At 38.6% G+C, this 22,148-nt stretch overlaps 2 protein-coding genes across 2 annotated transcripts; one reads left to right on the forward strand and one right to left on the reverse strand.

Moving 5' to 3' along the window:
• Nucleotides 1,764–8,606, forward strand: LOC109707455 (protein ABHD17C-like). The gene is made up of 5 exons (XM_020228710.1): nt 1,764–1,822; nt 2,605–2,641; nt 2,771–3,007; nt 3,079–3,126; nt 7,684–8,606. Exons 1-5 carry the CDS (start codon nt 1,764–1,766, stop codon nt 8,095–8,097), a joined length of 795 nt encoding a protein of 264 aa, XP_020084299.1. The 3' UTR covers nt 8,098–8,606.
• Nucleotides 14,441–21,869, reverse strand: LOC109707357 (LEAF RUST 10 DISEASE-RESISTANCE LOCUS RECEPTOR-LIKE PROTEIN KINASE-like 1.2). Its single transcript, XM_020228582.1, has 4 exons — nt 20,316–21,869; nt 16,644–16,682; nt 15,975–16,265; nt 14,441–15,550 (listed from the first exon to the last, which is right to left on the reverse strand). Exons 1-4 carry the CDS (start codon nt 21,088–21,090, stop codon nt 14,613–14,615), a joined length of 2,043 nt encoding a protein of 680 aa, XP_020084171.1. The 5' UTR covers nt 21,091–21,869; the 3' UTR covers nt 14,441–14,612.

Genomic DNA, 22,148 nt, shown 5'->3' on the forward strand with positions numbered 1-22,148 from the left:
GCATATAGGGCTAGGGTAGACAAAAACTCACCGATTGCGAAGGAAGCTCTCACAATCTCCAAATGGGAGCTAGAGTCCTTCCAATCTAACCTAAACAAAGGTTCTAAACCCATCAATTTGATACAAAAGCCCTCAAAACGAAAATCCCCAAATCTAACCCTAAAATGCCAAATCTAGGGTTTGATCTAGTAAAATCCAACAAAATCCGAATCTAGAGGAGAGAAATTGCTTCTAACCTCTTAGAAGCTCCAAACCAAGCTCCCAAGTCCTCTAGGGTTGAAGGTTGATCCTCAAACAAGCTCCAACCAAGATCTCACACTTCTCCAATGGTGGAAAACCCACAAAAAGTAAGAAGGAGAAGAGAAAAGAGATCAAAACTAGCAAAAACCCAACAAAAATGAAAAAGAAACCAAAGGGGAGGAGTTCTCACCTTATCTTCTATGTTCTAGGGCTCAAAAGAGCAGCCATGAGGGCTGGGGTTACTTATATAGGCGTTGCAACAATTGCAAAAACACCCCTCTACGAAACAGTCAAAATCTGCACTGCGTACCGGTATACGGGTTTGTGTACCGGTACACTGCCCACGAAATGCCAAACCCGAGCCTCGGGTTCGCTGGGAAATGCTCTGTGTACCGGTACACAACCACGTACCGGTACAGCCATCAACCGCGTACCGGTACAGCAAGCGAACCCCTACCGGTACACGGCCTGCTGAAGGCCACCCGAGAGCTGACCAAAAATCCAACTTTTTGGATTTTGGTACACAGCTTTAAACCACAATTCTCGGGACTCGAACCATAGGTCGGAACACTGTCAACGACCTACCAGAAAGTCTGGAAAAGCTCGACACACAAATCAAACACTCGAACCTCGCAATTTGCAAAGGTCCAGTCTGTTAGCACCGCCGGACCACTATATTGTCTTTTTTTTTTCACTTTGTTGTCTTTTTTTCAACATTTTTCTTTTGCTTTTTGGTGGATACCTTTTTTTTTAACTTCTTATTTATCAATATAGGACCAAATTTTTAATTGGCATATTCGGCCCGAGCCCGTAGCCCACTACTGACATCTATTTTTTCTTCACAAAATATTTTGTCAAAATTTGTCGCACCGCGAAGTTTTCGGTGAATCACAGAAACAAAAATTGATCTCCTAAACAAATTTTGATCAGATATTTTTAAAAAGAATAAAAGAACAAAAAATATAGATGTAATATTGGGAATATATGAATTTCTCACAATACCAGCAATACTTATATCAACATTGTCAAATAAATCTTGTATCTGCAGATAACAATATGCCATATGATCAAGCGTGACGATCTATGTGGAATTAAGCAGTCATTTCTATGTAAAGATGTAAATTTAAATAATTATTGTACTTGTGAATTTTATTATTATATTTTAATTTCTATTCTACATCAGGTATAGCTGTACTTTACTTACAAAAAGTTTTCATGCATGTTAATTGATGAGTATAGTAAGGTATACATAGTAAATATTCATAATTATTTTATTTAAATCTTTCAAAATAATATTATAAGAGTTTATTAGAATCAAACAAATTGAAATAAGTCCATGCCAAAACGTGCCAGTAGAAGGTCATGCGTATCTATCGGCATGCAAGCGTGCCATGTGTCGGCACGCAAGTGTGTCTGTGCCGTACCGTGCCAAGGACATAACGGCACGCCCCCATGCCACGGCACGCCCCAGTGCCACGGCACTTTAAACCTTGGCTGTAGAGGAGGGTAAAGAGAAAAGGGAAATGGAAAGAAGAGAGGGTGAAAAAGAAGAGGAAAAATTGAGACGAAGTGCTCAATTGAGGCATAAGTGAGGAAGAAGATCGCCAATCGAGGTCACAGAGTAGAGAAAATAATAAGACCTAATGCTATATTTCATATAGCTCAAATCAGCGCCCTTCAAAACCCTTGATTGGGTCCTATTTATGGTTAAAAATGAAAACCTAACCCTACTTGGGAGTTGGGACTGAAATAAACAAATCTAGAAATATAACTAACTTGTAGGGAGTTATCAATTTCTTAGCCTAAAATTTCTAATATAAACATCAGTAAGCTAAAGACCGCCCAAAAATAAGTAAAAATTAAAACTGATTTGATTGAACTCAACTTGGAGTCAAACTGCACAGGCTCAAATTTATATGGCAACAATTTATCTTGTTGAATGTATTTCACGTCTTATTTTTTCTTGCTTTTACTTTACCTGCTTGCAGCTAGCTAGTAAGTTCACAATAATCAGTGGTCAAAAATATCCAACTGATTTGAAGCTAATCCGTTATGTGATCTATCTGGCCACCTTTGTTGTCATGGTCCACTTCTGCATCAGTTAGACATCGAAATCTTTTTGATTTTTCCGGTTTTACTTATTCTGTTAAGTTTTATGATTTGGAACCCTGTAAAAAATGGTGTCATAATTACCAGTGCTAGCTTATAAAAGAGAAGAGAGCCTTTTTGTATTATTACTTACTGTGTTTCATGTCGAGCTTGCATAACTATTCTTCCTCAAGAACAATATATATGTATTGTTTATTTATTATTCTATTACTTGTTAATTCTTGAATTAACTTGAGTTGGTTAATGTGATTGCAGGTATGACTATGCTGGTTATGGAAGATCCACAGGAAAGGTCTGCTCCAAATTTGTTTCATTATTACTCTTTCACAATTTTTTTTCGCTTGAAGCTTGAAAATATACTACTATGCCCCCCATACTATTGACAGTCACTTAATATGGCATTTATTCTTTCATGGTACAGCCCACTGAGTATAATACATATGCAGACATTGAAGCAGCATATAATTGTCTCAAGGAACAGTATGGAGTAGCTGATGAGGACATAATCTTATATGGCCAATCTGTTGGAAGTGGTCCGACGATTGATCTTGCCTCACGAGTGCCGAACTTGAGGGCTGTAGTTTTACATAGTCCCATTCTTTCTGGATTACGAGTACTATATCCTGTCAAACGCACATATTGGTTTGACATCTACAAGGTAAAAATCGATAGTACTTATGTCCACGTGCCCTGCGCTTTCTTCTTGACAAACAATTTTTTGATTTGCAGAATATTGACAAAATTGGCTTGGTAAACTGTCCAGTCCTTGTCATTCATGTAAGTTCTGTCCTGCCTTTCTTTTTAGTTTTTTTAATTATAATTGATCAATTTGTTTAGATTTTCTGGTAATCTGGCCTATCTGTTTTTTAGTGATAACTAGTTGATCATTACTCACTTTGTGTAGGTAGTATTGTTGATCTTGGCTAGCAGTTTTGTAGTTAAATTTCAAGTGGTATTGGTTATGTGACTTTGAAAAGCTTTTTTTTTTTTTGGATAGGTAAAATAGTTTGCTTCCAACACATTATGGGAAGAAATTATTCCAAGCTTGAGGGGAACAAGTGATGAAGAATTTTAGTACTTTTATGTGTTTCTGATTAATTTTATGCTGCACAACTTACCCTTAGAAGCCACTCCCATATGGCATGATATATTAGAAACATACCTAAAGATTGAGAAATGACTGGTGGATACAATCTTGTGTGTTTCAACTTGTTCCAAGTCTTCTGACTAAGTCATATCTTATAACAGCTTTTAGGTGTTCTTTCATGCTCTGCACTGAAAAAGGGCCACCATCTACTTTTATGGGAAAGGGTTAGGAAGGTAAATATTAGAAAAGTTGTGAGATGTTTAGGGGAACTGCAAATAAATTACTGTAGAATTATATCCAGAATACTTTTTCTAAGTAGTAAAATCAGTTTGCTATTGGCTTATTGAAAGATTATCCATAAGAAAGGTGCACAAGCTGTTAGCTATGGTTTAGAATGACTTGTTGTTTTGTGGAATAGTTTTTCTGAGTTAGGATTTATAGAGACAATAAGATGTTGTTTCCTGTGAAAGAGCCAAGTGACAAAAGAGGAGCCTTGATGCAATTAAAAGACTACTGCAATTTCGATCATCCTTTGGCAGTTGCCTCTCAACTTATTTCCGATGGAAGATAAAGATGGCAACATTGGAGCTGAGCCGAAATCTGAGTTGAGTCTAGGAAGGCAGTAGGATACATTTTTTGTTAACATAAACCATTTAGTTGGCCAGACAGATATTGTTCCTTCACCTAGCCTGCGCTGTAGCAAACATTTGCTTAAGTGAAAATATGTGTGCCTAATCTGTGGCCATCTCACGCCAAGCCTAACCAATTCTAAGTTAGACTTGATGCAAAATTGTTGATGATCTATATGGGATTTTACATCAGTACAGACAATGAATGTCCATGCAAACCATGTGATGAAAGATAACTGCCATACCGATGTGATGAAAGACAACCTAACCTAGAAAACTCTTCTAATGCAACTCAATGCGGAACGTGCGATGAAATTGAGAGTTGTTCCAAAGTTTTGAAATGAATAATCTTTGAAACTGAAACTTTCTGAAAATTATCAGGATATTGCAAAATACTTGATTTCAGCAGGAATTGTTGCTGATGCGAAATATTAATTGTCAAGCTTTAGTGAAGTTAATTTGGAATGAATGTGCAACAAAGAGAAAATACCCAAGATTCCTCAATTATTGATTCACGGATTGGTTATGTGAGAATTTTCTAATATGTATAAAAAAGTAAACTAATAGTTTTCACAATGAGGAAAAGAATGTAGTAGGATAATAAGGGATATTGTTTTAAAGTTCGACTGCCAGAAAGACAAAAGGAGAATCCAGGGGGTTTCGGCGGAGATATGCTCAAAGCTAGAAAGTTGATTGTAGTTTCTGGCGCAGATCGGTTTGATTGCTGATGCAATGATCCCTGGATTGTTTCAAGGAGAAACTGCCTCCAACCGCCTGATTTGGCGCTAGAAGCTCAGAGGCAGTGCTTCTGGATGAAGGTGTGGCCGCCTGAAGAGGAAAAGAATTACTCTTGGGTTTAGATGCCGGCATGTGCAGTGTTGATGGAGGGTGCGAATCATATACACTTCTTTTTCCTTGATAATGTGGAGGAATGGGTCCACATGAAAACATGCCAAAGAATTAGGAGATGCGTGGGATTTGCGCCTCTGGGCACAATGTGAAGAAAAGGGAGCCACACAGCGAGAGTGCTTATGTGACTCCCAAGTTTTCTGTTTTGTTGTTCAGTTTTGGGTCCCACGTATCAAGTTGAATTCATTTAGATTATTAAATCACCGTTTAGGAAGTTATCCAATGGAGAAAGAAGAAATTGGAATGACGGACTCTCCTGTATGGATTTGCTTCAATTATGCTCTCTAAAACTTCGTCTCCACGAAGGAAGAAGAAATTCTCCATTCTTTTTTTCCCCTAAATTCTCAAGGTATGAATAACAATGAAGCTGTGGTCTTATTAATAAAAAAATTCTATTCCCAAGTTTCGTAGTAACAATATGAAGCTGTGGTCTTATTAATAAAAAAATTCTATTCCCAAGTTTCGTAGTAACAATAAGAAACCAAAAGAAAACTAAATCAAATTAAATCTTCCCAAATAAAATTAAATAAAATTAAGAAAACTAATCAACTAAGTTCTAATTGATTCCAAATTCAAATCCAAATAGAATCACAAATCTTAATTGAATCCCAAATAAAATCTCAATCAAATAAAATAAAGAAAATTCCCAAAATTGAATAATAATATCATTTATGAAATTTTACGATTTGTTAGGCTTCGATTAGGTAAGATATCAATATAACCAATTCAGGATTGACTCTAACTTGAGTTGGATAGCCAGTTTGCATCACCTCTGTAGAAGCAGTTCCTTTGCCTAACCAACTTTTTAATTAGGTGATGTGAGTTGCCCTATCCTGATTTATGAGCGTCCCTTATCCTCCTAGGAACAAGCCCTACTCAAGAACCACTTTTGTAGAAGCTCCAACTTGCTTGTTGGGTGCAAACCCGTGAGTAGGAAGTTCCCGTACATGGGGTGGAGGGAACCCTCCACTCATCAGCAGTGGGATGGCCCTGTGTGCAGGAAATCCTTGTGCACTGGGCTGCAGGGAATCCTTGCTAATCAAAATGGGCACTTAGTTCTGTAACTAATTTACCGAGGGACGGTATTTGCTTTTTAATAAGGTGAAAGCAGATTATGCTTGGATTTTAATATGGCTTAAATTGTGTGCAAGAAACTTGAAATGCCCCTTCCCTAAAGTATAATTTGATCGGGCTCATTTTGTTAGCTTGATGCTAAAGGTTGATAACAAGTTTCCTTTGTAAATATGCTTAGACTAAATTGTTTGCTTGCATCTAATTTATTTGGTATAGAGCATCACTTTATATTATAGTTAAGAATTTTCTTAGGCGGAATGCATACATCTCACCCTCATGTACTACAGTACTACACTTTTGGAGGTCTCACTTTAGTAGGATGGTCATTGATTTCCTTGTGTTGGCTAGTGTTATTGCTTTGAGCCGTACAAATCTGCTTCCATGTAAGGCTGTGTATCTCTTGCCTCCTAGATACTCCAGTGACGAGAGCCTCATGCATTAGGCATGTTAAGTTACAAAGCTTTTTCTTGCACAATATTCAGCAGGCATGGATTAAAACTGTTAACTGGTTTTGAAAATGTTAGATGGGGGCCATGGGGCTTAGCTTTAGCAATTAGATGGAGATAATCTTGTTTTGGAAGGTCTCAATTAAAGGGTTTTAATATGGTAATGTTCCAAGAGATAATAACCTCTTTTGGTTTTCTTTTTTTAATTTTTTCCCCCTCAAAAATGCAGTATACAAGTTGCTCTTGATAATCAAAATCTATAGAAATTTCCCGTGGCTTTATGAGAAGTCTCTTTAAGGGGCTACAACAATAAAGGAGAGGGTAAAATGACAAAAATTACTCCTATCAGTCCTTTAGCATAAAGATAGCTTCGAAAGGGGAGGGCAATTCAGGTATTTAAGACTTTTAATGTATACTTTAGAATAGATTCTACTGAAACCCTAGTGGAAGATTGATGAACAGGGGCTAAAATGTGGGGGTTTTCTGCAGGTTTTGATTATTGAAAGAGAAAAGAGAAGGAAGAGGGATTTTTTGGCAGGTTTTGGTTTGGGAGGAGGGTGATGATGCTCCTCAAATACCGTGGCAGCATGGTTCTAACATCTATCAGTCTGTAAAGTAGGCTCAATTGGTAGTGTGGCTTCTTTTAATTGGTAAAATCAGATGTCATGTGTGATAGATTAGTTCTACGACAAGAATGCTGTTTTGGAAGGCCCAGGCAAACTTTTGAGTGGGGTTGGCTTGGAAATCATCTTCAATGACTTTTTGATCGAAACCGAGGAGTCTTGTCTGGTTTGACCTGCTGTACTTTTTAGGTGTAACCTGTCTTGTTGCTTGGTGATACTAGCATATTGGATGCTTCTCTGGAAAAGTTTGTGAAGATTGTAGAGAGTTCAATTATTCCAATTTCATGCTTGGGCTTGCATATTATACAGCTGATGTCCTTTTGTTGGTCAGTTTTTTTTCACTTCGGAATGATCTGAGCTGTTGCTTGTATAGTTTATGTGCCAGGTTTTCCTTGTTGAGTTGGTCTGCTTGTAGTCCTGTAGCAATAAATTCTTCAAATATGAAATTAGCATCAGAAGCTGGACTGTAGGAGTATTATCAGTAGAAAATTGATGGAAATATAATCGAGTCTTTTGTAAGTTGTTTGTTGGTACAAGATTGTTTAACTGAATATTTTTATTCCCAGGGCACATCGGATGATGTTGTTGACTGCTCACATGGAAAGCAGCTATGGGAGCTTAGCAAAGTAAAGTACACGCCCTTGTGGCTTAGTGGTGGCGGCCACTGCAATCTCGAGTTGTACCCTGACTTCATACGCCACCTTAAGAAATTCATTTCGTCTGTTGCTAAGCAAGCTGCAAAGAATGGCTCGAAAGAACGAACGGTGAAAGACGGCGCCCATAACAACAATAAGGACATTATTGAGATTATACCCTCTGAGAGACCACGAACACAGGAAGCCGCCCACCGTCCTGAGGCTTCGAGGAACAGTTTAGACAGTCGAGTTGTGAAATCCAAGGCGGCAGATCTTCCCGAGAAGTCGAGGATGAGTTCAGATGATGTCGATAAGTTCAGAAGGAGGCGATGCTTAGTTTGGTGATCAGCAATCATGGCCTTAACTGAAGCATTTATTTGAATAAGTTACTCACTTTGTTTAGACTTCGAGTGATGCTATAATCGTGTACTCGACACCTTACAGATCCTCCTCCATTGGGAAAAGACATAATACTTTGAATTTGGTACTGGTAGCATTGTTGTGGAGAAGCGGCAAAGGTTAGTTCGAAGACCAAAAACTGGTATAGCTAATTGTCCGATGAAAGGAGCCATCACAGTCTTGACTTTGGTATGACATTTTTTTTCTCCATAACATTTTCTGTACCATCACTGGGTCATCCATCCTGCTGGTTGTAACTTTTTTTTTTCTCTATTTATTGTTTTGCTAATCACGATCAAATGTTGAGCACTTGTTTACATTCGAAAAATTTGAGATAAGCATAAGTTAGGCGATGCTTAATCTGTATGTGCATTTCTAGATATGTTAACTTCAACTGTATGATTGTTCTGGTTCCAAAGAATAAAGTGGTTCACTTTAACATTTGTTTCTCTGAAGAGTTTTCGTATTGTGTTTAATAAGTAAACAGCGTAATTGGTAAAGCATGTTCCTTCGGAAGTGTTATTCTACTTCATGCTCACAAAATGTTGTTGTTACAATATATTTGGCATTATTCTCAATATCAGGAAACTGTATATTACTATTATATACAGAGTAGAATTATATGGTATCTAATTCCGTTTGTATTCTTACTATACTAGGCTTTGTTACTATATTTGATATATCTCTTGTATTATATATTTGCATCAATACAACTCACTAGGGTATATTCTCTTGCTTTTCTTTAATCGTATCAGAGCGGGAATCCTAATTTGGGGATATCGATCCATAACAATCATCCACCACAAGTTTCACTTTCTTTCATAGGTGTTATTTTTCTTTTTGTGTTCTATCTCCTATTTTCCTTGGACTTCAATCTCCCTTGTAGTCTACAGTCCGGCGCTACGGTACTGCTACAGTGGTGTTACAGTTGCTACAGTACCATCGCTATACTACAGTACCGGTGCTATAGTACTGCTACGGTAGTTCTGCTACACTAATTTCGGCCTCTTTGTGATTCCTCTCTTGCTTTTTTGGTGTCGCTCGGTCTTTTCCCTGATGCGATCGTTCTTGTTTCGCGCTAAGTGGTTCTTTTCTTGTGCGCTTGGTACAACCAGTTTGGTAGAAATTAGGTTCTTTTTTTTTCTCATCCGATACATTCTGATTTATCTTTTTTTCATATTTAGTGGTGGATTCTTCTCTTAAGGTGACAAATATGTCTTCTTCTATCTCAAATTTGCCAGTTGTTAACATCAAAACTCTTATACCACTAGAACTGATTGATTCCCCATATCTTGTGTGGAAATATTTTTCTTAATGTTCTAGAAAGTTTTGGTGTTACATCACATGTGGACGAAACTGGTGTTGTCCCTTCTCAGACTATCGATACTGCTGATAAGATAGTTATAAATTCTGAATATTTAAGTTGTAAAAAAGAAAATACTATTATACTTTCGTGGATCAATGCTACCTTATCTTTAATATATTACAAATGGTTATTTTGTGCTCATCCAAAACTGCATATGATGCCTGGTGAACCATTGAAGCTTATTTTCTTGATAAAACTGCTTCCACGGCTTTCTCTCTAAAGTCTGAATTAATTACGAAGCATCAAGAAAGACTCGATGAGCATGAGTGATTACATGCAGAAGATCAAGTCGATTGGTGATGCTCTTCAGGCAATTGGTGAAATTGAGTCAGACCATAATTCGGTCATGACTGTTCTGTTTGGACTACCAGAAGAATACAGAGGTTTCATTAGTGCCCTTAACACACAGAAGTAAGCTTACCTTTACACAACTACGTCCACTCTTTCTGCAAGAAGAAGCAAAAGTCCAACGTCATACTAGCTTAATGACGTCCTCTGCTACTCCCACTATTGACGGTGAAGTCTTTTATGCAAATCGTGGACGTGGTAATTGTGCTGGCCGTGGAGGAAGACATCGCGGAGGTCAAGGACAACGTGGTAAACACAATTCTTATCATGGTCATGGATCTCTTGGAACCTATCCACATTCTTCACCTAATAATTCTCCTCAACTTAACACTCCAAATTAGCAACCTTATTTTCCGAAGTCTGGCACATAATGTCAGATTTGTGGAAAGAACAACCATTCTGCTCTTTAGCACAGACAACGCTTCAATCACTCATTCGTGGCCGATGATGTCCCTCAGACTTTTGCTGCTATGAATCTTCATGAACCTGGTGAGGAAGTGTGGTATCCAGACACAAGAGCGTCTAATCACATGATAGTGAATTCTGGCATTCTCTCATCTTCCAAACCTTATATTGGACATGAGAAAATTCTAATTGTTAATGAAAATTTACTTGATATTACTCAGACAGGTGAAACTCAATTGAATACATCTTCTACCTCATTTGTTCTTAAAAATGTTCTTGTTGTTCATTTTATTAAGAGAAATTTATTTTCAATGCGTCAGTTCTGTCATGACAATAAATTTTTTTTTGAATTTGACTCTTTAGGTTTTTCTGTAAAGGACAAGGAAATAGGGACGAGGCTTTTTCGATGCCCTAGCTCGGGAACATCACTCCAATCTCTTCTAAAGTTGCAAGTGTAGGGAATAAGCAACAGATAGGTCTTGTTGCATCTAGGTTTAGTGGTGATGTTTGGCATAGACAGTTAGGTCATCCTAGTCTTCTTGTTCTTTCTGCATTTATTAAAAATAATAACATTATTTTTGATGGTAATTCTACTCAGACATTATCTATTTGCAATGTTTGTAATATGGAAAAACATGTTAAACTTTCATTTCATAATTATGAATCCAAATATGCTTTTCCCTTTCATATTGTGCATTCTGATGTATGACAATCACCTGTTCCATCGGTTTCTGACTATAAATATTATGTTATATTCATTGATAATTACTCTCGATTTTTTTGGCTTTATCTTTTGAAATTTAAACATGAAGTTTTTGTCAAATTACTCGAATTTAAAGCAATGGTAGAAAACAGATTTCATAGCTCAATCAACATTTTCAATCTGACAGTGGTACGAAGTTTGTAAATGATTAGTTTTTTACCCTTTGTTCACAAAATGGAATTCTTCACCTCTTTTCTTGTCCTTATACTTCACAACAAAATGGTCTTACCGAAAGAAAATATAGACATTTAACTAACATTGTTAGAAGTTTGCTGTTTCAAGCTTGCATGCCTCTTCATTTTTGGGTTGATGCCATCCAAACTGCTGTATTTCTCGTGAATCGAATTCATTCTCTTACTGTTTTAAGAGGACGATTACCATATGAAACTCTGCATGGTTGTTCATTCTCTGACTTGCAATTTGTCAGAGTTTTTGAATGTTTGTGTTATCTCGATATACAGAACATTGCAGCTCACAAGGTCTCTACTCGATCACTTCTTTGTTTCTTCTTAGGACTCTCTGATAAACATAAAGGTTTTCACTGTCTCCATTCAAGCACTGGTAAAGTTTTTATTTCTCAGCATGTTACCTTTATTGAAACTATTTTTTATTTTCTCGTTTCTCTTCTCATGAGGGATGTCCTTTTGAGGAACCCTATAGTTATCGTCAGCTTGTTGTGCTTTCCAGTATCTTACCTTCACCCGACCGGATATATCGTATGCCGTCAACTTCCGTGCCTAAGTATCTACATGCTCCTCGTGAATCTCACATGCAAGCGGTTAAGCATATTCTACGGTATATTCGGGGCATGCTGACTTATGGCCTACCTATATCTTGCTGCGTTAATCTTTCTCTTGTAACATTTGCAGATGCTGATTGGGCTGGTTGTCCAGATACCCGATGGTCTATCTCCGGATATTGCATATTTTTCGGGCCCAATTTTATCTCCTAGTTCGTTAAGAAGCAGCCTACCATTTCTTGCTCTAGTTCTGAAGCGGAGTATCGTGCTGTAGCCTGCGCGCTTGCTGAGACAATATGGATCCGCTTTCTACTTCGCGACCTTGGTGTTTTCCTTTGGTGGCCTATTAGCATCTACTGTGATAACCTTAGCATCAATTATCTTGCGGCCAATCCTATTCTTCATACTCACACAAAGCACATTGAACTCGACCGTCAATTCTTGCGCGAAAATGTTCAGACCGGTGATTTGGAGTTGGTTCATATCTCTTCCGATAAACAACTTGCTGATATTTTCACCAAGCCTTTATCACCATCTCGATTTTCTATACTGCGGCTCAATCTTCGCATCCGTCCAATGGATACTTAGTTTGTGGGGGGATATTACGACATATTTAGCATTATTCTCTATATTAGGAAACTGTATATTACTATTATATACAGAGTAGGATTATACGGTATCTAATCTCGTTTGTATTCTTACTATACTAGGCTTTGTTACTATATTTGATATATCTCTTGTATTATATATTTGCATCAATACAACTCAATAGCGTATGCTCTTTTGCCCTTCTTACAGTTGGACATCTGGTGGGACATCTTCGGACCGACATGGTCAGTTTTTCTTGGTAGATATATACAATGACTCTTGTTAGTTTTTGTCGAATATTCTGGACAGTTCTTTGTCTCTTGGGGCTTCTTATAGAGAAAAGGATGATTTGTTTTGAATTCAATCTTTTACGAATTTGAGCTTTTATATTACTGAAAGATTTGTTGGATATGATATTGGATCTTAAGGATTGTATTTTGCGAAGGCTAGGTTGAAGCTAACCGATTCCAACAAAAGGCGGAGCCGTGAGTTTCTTAGGGGCTGTTTGGTTGCACGCATTTGCAACAACGGTGCAGTTGCAAACGCATGCAATCTCAATTCCTATGTTTGGTTTAGTGCAGTTGAGTCCAACTGCTGCAGTTCCACCTGCACAAGAAGGTCCAAATGCTGCAGTTGGTGAGGATTAGGATCACCCACAAATTAACAATAATAAATAATATATATATATATATATATATATGGATAAATAAAAATACTTGTAAATAAACTCATACTAATAAATTTTTTTAGGCAATACAAGTTTTGTGCAAAAATTAAAATTTTTTAAAATTTATTTATTTAAAATATAAAAATATTTTTTTCTAAATTTTTATAGAATGTGATTGTGTATTTAACTTAATAAGTTTTAATTAATTATAATTATTAAATTTGATAAAAAAAAATGAGAGAATCGTTTAAAATTTTTAAAGTTTGATTTTACATATTAAAATTAAATAAATTTAAAAAATTTTAAAATGTGTCGATTAATAAGTTGAAGAATTATTGAAAAATAAAAAAATATTATATATATATATTATATATATCTATTTATTTATTTATAAATAGTAAGTTTGAATAATTAATAAAATTATACAATTATTTTATGCATAGTGAAGGTCATCTCACCACTTTATCTGAAGAGGTGACAAAATTTACAAATACAACTATCAGCTACATATTACCAAACAGAAAAAATGTAACTGCAGCAGTTGCAACTGTATAAAACCAAACAGACTAGGTGTAGTTACAACTACAACATTTGCAACTGCATGTAATTCTAACTACATTGTTTCTGCAACTACATTCAACCAAACGGCCCTTAGTGTTGTTACGAGATAAGGCTTTTCTTGTGCTTTTAGTTGCTATTTTGACTTTTGTTTACTTATTAAGATGTTTGGTACTAACTGTACTTTGGTTTTGAAGAGGAAAGGAGAAACAAAGATGTATGAGGAATGTTTTGGTTGGTTATTCTTTGCTTCTCTCCTTGCCCTCCCTTTTTCCCTTCTCCAATGTTCTTCTTCCCTTGTTAATGTCACCACTCTCTTTTTTTCCCACCCTCTAATTCTCTTCCGCCACTTTCGATAGGTTCCTTTCGAGCTTAGTTTTTGTGTCTGTCGATTTAGGCCTTTAGATGGAGATTACCAATGAATGTGGGGACTTCCTTGGTTAAGGTCTGTGATGATTAATTTGAGACCCTCTTTTACTAGATCGATTTTTTGGGTAACATTATATCAGAGTCGGTCCTAAATTCTCTCCATTTTAAGAGGTTCTGAGTTTAGTTCCTAGATTTACTATTATATCGTCTCTTCCATTGTTTCTTCCTTTGTTGGTGCACTTCTTCGTTGGCGCACTCTTAAGTGTCCATCGCTCTTCCTCTTTTATGACCTTCTTATCCGACGGCGGTGGCTGTGCTGGTGTGCTAGTAAACAGTTCAATGAAGCTTCAGTGCCAACATGTTAGTAGCTGCTTTTGACTCGCTGCTCGGTCGGCTTTTGGGTGGAGTTGTTCAGCCAGCTGCAGTTCCTGTCTCGCAATATTTTGTAGTCTTGTTCTATTTGTTCAGTGGGGAAAGAAGAACAGGGACTAGTTAATCATCTCTCATATATGCTGTTAAACACTCTTAACTGATATGTACACTGCCCTCAAATTCAAAAGAGTAAGTAAACTTAGAACAGGAAAACATCTACACAACATCACAAAATGCACAACTATTCCACCCGTTTCAACGCCAGTAAATATGTGATTGATTACTCTTACTCGCTAGTGTTGGGTGTTGTAGTCCTACTCGGCCACTTAGCAGCAACCGAATCAGGTGAGAAGGGAGGGATATTCTTAAGCAGCCCTGAATCTTCCTTCACCACAATGTCTCCTTCCTCCCCCTCACTGTTCTTGTTGTAGCCCTCTCTCTGTATCCCCCTCAACACCTCAACCACCTCCCTTATCGGCGGCCGCATCTCGCCGTCCGGCTGTAGGCACCGGAACGCGAGCTCCGCCACCATCGTGATCATCCTCTTCGTCGCGAGATCCTCCTCGTACCCGAGCGCGGCGTCCACCAGCTCCTCGAGCTGGCAGTTCTGTATCTTACGTATCGCCATGTTGGCCAGGTTGATCTCGTCGCGCCGCCGTGTTATGTCCACGGCCGGCATCGACGATATGAGCTCGACTAAAACCACGCCGAAACTGTACACGTCGCTCTTGTCGGTGAGCTGGAAGCACTTGTGGTACTCCGGGTCCACGTATCCCGGCGTGCCCTGCGGCGCCGTCGACACGTGCGTGGCGTCTAGAGGGAAAAGCCGCGAGAGGCCAAAGTCGGCGACCTTCACGTGAAAGTCGGCATCCAGCAGTATGTTGTTGGTCTTTACGTCGCGGTGGATGATGGGGGGATTCACTGCGTGGAGGTATGCAAGGGCATCGGCGGTCTCGATTGCAATAGATAGACGACGCGGCCACGTCAATGCACGCTCGTCAGCACGTGAGCCGTGCAGGTGGTCAGCAATGGTACCGTTGGAGATGTACTCGTAGACGAGGAGAAGCTCACGGCTGTGGCGAGATGTGCAGCCGTAGAGTGCGACGAGGTTTGGGTGGCGGATGAGGGAGAGGATCGCCACCTCGTTCTTGAACTGCTCCACACGCCGCCAATTGTTCTCGTACAACCGCTTGATCGCCACTACCCGACCGTCTCGCAGAATTCCTGATCATCAACAAGATTGTTTCAGAGTAAAACCAACAAGTTAATCTTGTTCTTCGTGTTTCAATCGTAACAATTTAGTCGCTGAAACTTGATTTCATTTGTTCTCAAGTCACTTTTTGAACATGAATCCTGCAAGTTTGAGCTGGGCCTTGCGCACGAGATTCTTATTGTTGGTGTCTATTCCCTCCACCAGACATTTTCTCATGATCTCGTGAGATTTCGTGTGCGGAGCGAACTCCGCGTCATTGGCAGCTCATTGTTACCAACCAGACCCCTTTCTTGAAATTTGAATTCTAGCAAAGTCTAGCTATAGTGCTGAACAATTTTTACAAGGGACTGAACTACTAAAGTAAAACTAATAGAATGAAACTAAGATCAGAGTCATAATTTATAGGAAAAAGGAACTGAATATGTTAGTATGAACCTTTGTAGACGGTGCCGAAGCCTCCGTCGCCCAGCTCTCGGGAGTCAGAGAAGCCATCAGTGGCCGCCTCGAGCTCGTCGTAGGAGAAGAGGTGAGTCTGGTAGAAGACACTGCTGCCTCCTCCTAATTCTGGGTCCTTGGACTTGGAGTAGGAGTTCGGAACGGATGAAGATGCATTGCGAATGAGATTTGACGACGAAGGCGAATGCCGCCGCCTCCGTGTTCGGATGTACAGAAACACGCAGAGGCTGCATAGACCGACGAGGCCTGCAGCTGCACCTACTGAACTTCCTGCAGATTATTATGATTTCAGAAGTTAGTACACCATTCATAACGATACTCGATCGACGATTGATTGATCGATCTTTGTTGTTTTTATTTTCCCTTTCTTTTTTTACCTTTCCTTTTCTTCTTCATTTTACAGGTAATCTCTGCTAGACATTAATATCACAAACAGAATCATCTTGTTATCGGAGTGTCTCATCGCAGTTGAATTTAAACCTTACTCAAATTTGATTTTCAAATCAACAGTTCAAAAAAAAAAAATCCTACATATTATTAATTAACAAGCAATGACAACTCAAACTTGTGCAGTAATTGGAAAAAAAAGAAGAAGGAATTTTTAAGAAGGTAGGAAGAGATAGGCATGGTGGAGGGAAGTGTGCTTACCAATTATCACTCCTGTAAGATTTTTCTTGCTGTGAGCAGCTGAAAAAAAAAAGGCAAACACTAATTAAAAACAAATGAGCAAACAGGTAAGAATTATATTCACATTAAATACCCATATTGATCCTACTTTTGTTGGTTACTAAAAAGCAATTGATTCACAAGAGAAGAAGAAGAGATCGAATGAGTGAAAGTGAGAAAAAGTGAGTAAAATGAATCTTTGCTCCTCTGTGAAAATCCTTTCATAAGCCACTGGTAAATTTTGGTACAATGAAATCCCAAGCACAGCATATATTTATATTTACCTGCTAAATTCACAAAATGAGAATATCAAAGTAATTCCCAAAACAATGATGCCTATAGGAACTTAAAAGAACTTTTGACAAGGTATTATAGCTGGTAAGTTAGTAGCATTCATTGTGAGACTAAAATATTCTCTAACAAAACTGGCTAATTAGGAGTAAGTTTAAGTATACAGCTCTTCTGTTTTAATCCTTTGTTTGAAAGGATAGTGTTAAATATGTCTCGAATTCTAGTACCGCAAGGTCTTCTAACCCTATTCTGTTTTAATTATCCCATTAAGTTAATTTTAGATTATGCCTAATTTATCGAGATATTTCTATTCTTAGTGGGTTTGTATTCCTAATCGTATTAGGATTTAGCCACTATTATAAATATACCCTTTCTGCTATTGATTTAGTGCGGAAAATGAGAGAGGGAATATCAGTGTATTTTTTGGGATTAGGGTTTTGTGAGAGAGGCATATTTTATACACCACTTTGATTATAATGAAGATCTCCGCTCCGTCTTCGCCTGTGGACGTAGGCCGTTGGCCGAACCACGTAAATATTGTGTGCTTTATTTTTCTTCTCTCTTTCTCGGATCTCTTTTAGAATTTTCGCACCCGACGAACTAGATTTTTTCGGTTTAAGTTCTAACAAACTGGTGTCAGAGCCGGAGTGTTCGTTTGGGTGTTTAAGACGTCAACGAATTTGAGATTGGAAAGTTTAATTGCTCCAACAGTTTCGCTCTACGACAAGTTGTCGTTCTGATGCAACAGAGGTTGCAAAAGGCGTAGTTGGAGATGAGAAGATTGGCACTTCAGAGAATCCCGCGGATTTGCTCATTAAGTTTTTAGGCGATCAAGGTCAAGTATTCCGTAAACTTGTTCGCATGTGCAGTAGCACTTCAGGAGCTCTTGGGATTTTGGTGGAGAAGACATAGAATTCAAGCCATGGTGGAGATTGTTAAATATGTCTCGAATTCTAGTACCGCAAGGTCTTCTAACCCTATTCTGTTTTAATTATCCCATCAAGTTAAGTTCAGATTATGCCTAATTTATCGAGATATTCCTATTCTTAGTGGGTTTGTATTTCTAATCGTATTAGGATTTGCCACTATTATAAATATACCCTTTCTGCTATTGATTTAGTGCGGAAGATGAGAGAGGGAATATGGGTGTATTTTTTGGGATTAGAGTTTTGTGAGAGAGGCATATTTTGTACACCACTTTGATTATAATGAAGATCTCCGCTCCGTCTTCGCCCGTGGACGTAGGCCGTTGGCCGAACCACGTAAATATTGTGTGCTTTATTTTTCTTCTCTCTTTCTCGGATCTCTTTTAGAATTTTCGCACCCGACGAACTAGATTTTCTCGGTTTAAGTTCTAACAGATAGCCCCAAGAAGTCATTGCTTGGCTACTGAGAAAAGAGATCCAAGGATTCTTTGGATTGTGGTGCGATTTTAGTGTTAATGAACATCTTGTAAGAGAGCTTAGTGTCAGGGACTTGGAATTTTCTTCTGGTTTCTCCTAGCCTCTAGGGTTTCTAGGAGATGTGTAATAAATACGGTCTCCTGGGAGCTTGTAGCCGGCTCCCACCAAACTCATTGGTGTAGCATTTTGCTCCGTATAGCACTTCTCCTGGGAGCTTGTAGCCGGCTCCCACCAAACTCGTTGGTCTCTCACACTTTCTACTGGTATTCGGCTCTGATATCAATTGTAACGACCTGACCCGCTAGTAACAATAACTCGTTGGGCCCAAACAACCGCCCCAAAATGCTTAAGCCCAGTTATTATTACCAGCGTGTAGGCCTCATATATTCTAATCAAAATTAGTTTCCCACCCGATGTGGGACTATTGGAGCATTACACTTATATCTTTCTACTTTCAAGTAATACAATACAACATTTCCCAAACTCTCTCTCTCTCTTGTACTTATTCGTTGTGCGAGTAGGTCCGGACTAGTAAGCAGAGAGGTAGACTTGCTCACTTTGCGGAGTAAGGCGAGTGCCACACGGACTAGACAAGTGATTTTACTTAAATCCGTGACATTAAACTTTGTTTGGGTGCATGAACATCTTGCTTGGCACAATCCAATAATTGATAGATGACTAGTATGCCAAAAGGTTTTTGGCAGTATATTATACTTGTCCGTCAAGTTATTTTCTCACAATAAATTAAATTAACCATTTGGTCCAATGCATTACTCTAATAAACCATAACTCTGGGCACTTTGCAAGGGACTGAGGTCATGTTTGGTTCACATATTTTAGACTATGGAATCAGAATGGAATTCATTGATTCCGATAGTTGTCGTTTGTTTTATAGAAATCAAATTCCGGTTCTAATCATGAACCAAAGATGCCCTGAAAGTGAATTCTTCGCAGCATAAGTCATCAGCGAAAAACTTGTTTCGGAAGAATGGAAGAGGAAAAGAGATAAGAAGAGGAGACAGAAAGGGATTGAGAAGTCAAATCTCTAGAAAAGAGTTGAATAAGATGTAGTAATGTAGACTCATCACTATACAAGATGAAAGGAAGAGGAAGTTTCTGAAAAAAATCCAAGTTAGCTTTTCTTATAATTTAGGTGCTCCTGCTTCTTCATTGACCAAAGCAGAGTCAGCACTAAAGCAAGAGGTTTGCTGTTTGGATAGGCAACAGTGGGAAGCCGCCGTTGACTTTGCTATTTAAAATTTTGGTTTATTTATGCATTAATTGCATGATTCAGCATCCTGATGTTGGTGCTAAGAATACAATATTAATCAAATTGTGAGAAAAATGGGAAAAAGTAATCCAACCACCATAATAATCCACCATACATCCAAAATTTTCAAAACCTTTTTTTTTTTTTTTTTTTTTTTCCACCACTAAAACAGGGGATTTTCGCTACCGAACAAATTGATTTGATAGGAAATGAATCAGAGAAGTTGCGGACAAACAAACTCGAGAACTGAAGAAATTAAGAGGGTTAGGACTGAATCTAGTATCCTATTTATGTGCAAAGTAAAGCAACTGTAAATATTGATTCCTATATACTATCATATATCTAAAACAGAGAATGGCACTGTGATCTCATTTAGTAGGTTCCTATATCTCCTTAACACCTGAAGTTTTCGCTTGAACCGCAAATTCTAGGGAAAAACTTTTTACGGTAGCCCATCTGGCTCCGTTTCAATTTCTACTTGCAATTGCAGTAACTTCTAATGTATTGTGACATTCAAAAACTATTCAGAACTTCTAGTTTAGCGAACAGAAAGGAGTTGCTGAAAGGATCTGAGCTCGGTGCTTCTCGTAAAAGTACGATTCAAGCAAGCGGTACTTTGCCGAACAGCACCAAACCTCATGGTAGGGCCAAAAAGGCTAGTGCTATGTCGCGAAGCATAATTCTGTGTACCTGTGGTGCAATTTCTGATAGCGGTTCCGTTAGGGCAGTAGCAGGTTTGCTGGTCCCGCGCGACCGTGTTATACCCGCAGTTCCCGCCAGAGCTTACGCAGTCACTGCACCACCCCTTCCCCGCCGTCCACCGCAGCATGAAACCCTCGTTCATCACGTCTTCGAAGCTCAAATTTCCATGACTAAACAGATATGCCGCCGATATCTGCACCAGAACTTGTGACGCCAAATCGCAATTCCCAAACACACTATCCCCGTCGTTTAGTCGATAATAATAGTACTGCCCGGACATTTCGTCCGCACATGGGAATTTATATATGTCGGCAGGCAAGGATATTTGTGGACTGCTGCAGTTGTATATGGTCATCATGGTACTGCGCTCGTTGTAATCAAAGATGGTGGTGTTGATGGTGACGCTGTAGTTTGGTAGAGGGCATGTTTCGGCAGAAAAATTCAGGTCGACGAGCGTGAGGAGGTGGTTCCCGTAGTCGATGTTCTTCACTTGGAAGGGCATCATTTTCTCGTCGATGTTGATCAGAAGGGTGTCATCGGTGCAAGTGAGGTAGTACCCCGGATATCGGCAGTAGTCTGGTCGGGCGGTGCCGAACTGAAACGGGTAGCCAACGGTGAACTTCATCGTCCCGCAAGTGTAGTTCGTCGGAGCGCAATCGGTGTATCGGTAGTAGTTCTTTGCGTCGGATAGAGAAGGGAGTATGCATGCTAGAAGCAGGAGAAGGACGAAGGGAAGCAGCGGAAGAGTTTCTGCAGGGTGCATAATTAATTGGTTCTGCTGCTACTCAAAAGGATGCAGCAGGTTATTTTTTGGAGAGAGAAAGAGAGAGAGAGATAGAGAGAGAGAGAGGAGGAGAGAGGGTTTGTGAGATGGATATGAGTGGTGTGGTTTCATTTGATGATCTGAATAATGGTGATGGTCAAAAGAAGGGGTTGATTTTCAAATGTGTGGAAGTTGCATGTGGAAGGTAGGAATTGGAATAAACTATGCGTTCTTTCAATTTTGCAAGGTGTGATGATGTTGCCTTGATTAGAAATGGTCAACAGGGAGGAAAGAGAGAGGAGTAGATGGGGAACATCTTTATTGGTATTTTAGTCAAAAGAAAGGCTTGTTTGGGTGGCTTCTATTGAACTTCAGCTAGTGAGGAGGGTGGACCAAGCATGTGGTGTCTTTATCTTCAGTTTAGGTGAGGAATTTCTACTATTTGTGGTCTCTTTACTATAAATGAAAAATTTGAACCTCTACTGCTGCAAGAATTTGAAATGAGATTTTACGTCTTCGTCGGATAGAAACTCTAACTCAAGACTTTAGAGCTTCTCTCTCTGCAGCATGAAAAGGTTACCGGGGAAATTTTAATATAGTGCTTCTTCTAAAACTAGTATTCAAATAGTATTTTATTGAATAGCACTCTATCTCACAGAACTAACTAGTAAATATCAGATCCGTAAATTAGAAGCTATGATTTGGGGCTTCTTTATCCATAGCCCCAAAAGAAATATTGAAGGAATTATAACCTACTGATTCATCTAAAAATGATATTCAAGTAATACTCTATTGAATATCACATCACTATACCTTATTTTGGGAATTTTCATCCACTAATAGTGCATTTGAATGCATTGATATGCATTTGGGTTATGGGGCTAGTAAAAGATGATGGGAAATTCCTTACATTATAATAACTCATTGCAAAAATAGAAGAATACATTTATTTTCTTCTACTTGATGAAAGGAGAACACACACTGCAACGACCCGACCCGCTAACAATAATAACTCGTTGGGCCTAACCACCGGCCCAAAATACTTAATTCTAATTATT

The sequence above is a fragment of the Ananas comosus genome, linkage group 3 (genome assembly GCF_001540865.1).
Source record: "Ananas comosus cultivar F153 linkage group 3, ASM154086v1, whole genome shotgun sequence".
NCBI classification, from domain to species: Eukaryota; Viridiplantae; Streptophyta; class Magnoliopsida; order Poales; family Bromeliaceae; genus Ananas; species Ananas comosus.

Excerpts from the sequence above, each read along its gene's own strand:
- LOC109707455 (XM_020228710.1), top strand. The coding sequence starts at position 1,764 with ATGGAAAGAAGAGAGGGTGAAAAAGAAGAGGAAAAATTGAGACGAAGT. Across the intron at positions 2,642-2,770 it reads ATGGAAGATCCACAGGAAAG|CCCACTGAGTATAATACATA; the intron begins GTCTGCTCCAAA and ends TTCATGGTACAG. Across the intron at positions 3,127-7,683 it reads GTCCAGTCCTTGTCATTCAT|GGCACATCGGATGATGTTGT; the intron begins GTAAGTTCTGTC and ends TTTTATTCCCAG.
- LOC109707357 (XM_020228582.1), bottom strand. The coding sequence starts at position 21,090 with ATGCACCCTGCAGAAACTCTTCCGCTGCTTCCCTTCGTCCTTCTCCTG. Across the intron at positions 16,683-20,315 it reads TATCAGAAATTGCACCACAG|CTGCTCACAGCAAGAAAAAT; the intron begins GTACACAGAATT and ends TTTTTTTTTCAG. Across the intron at positions 16,266-16,643 it reads TCTTACAGGAGTGATAATTG|GAAGTTCAGTAGGTGCAGCT; the intron begins GTAAGCACACTT and ends AATAATCTGCAG.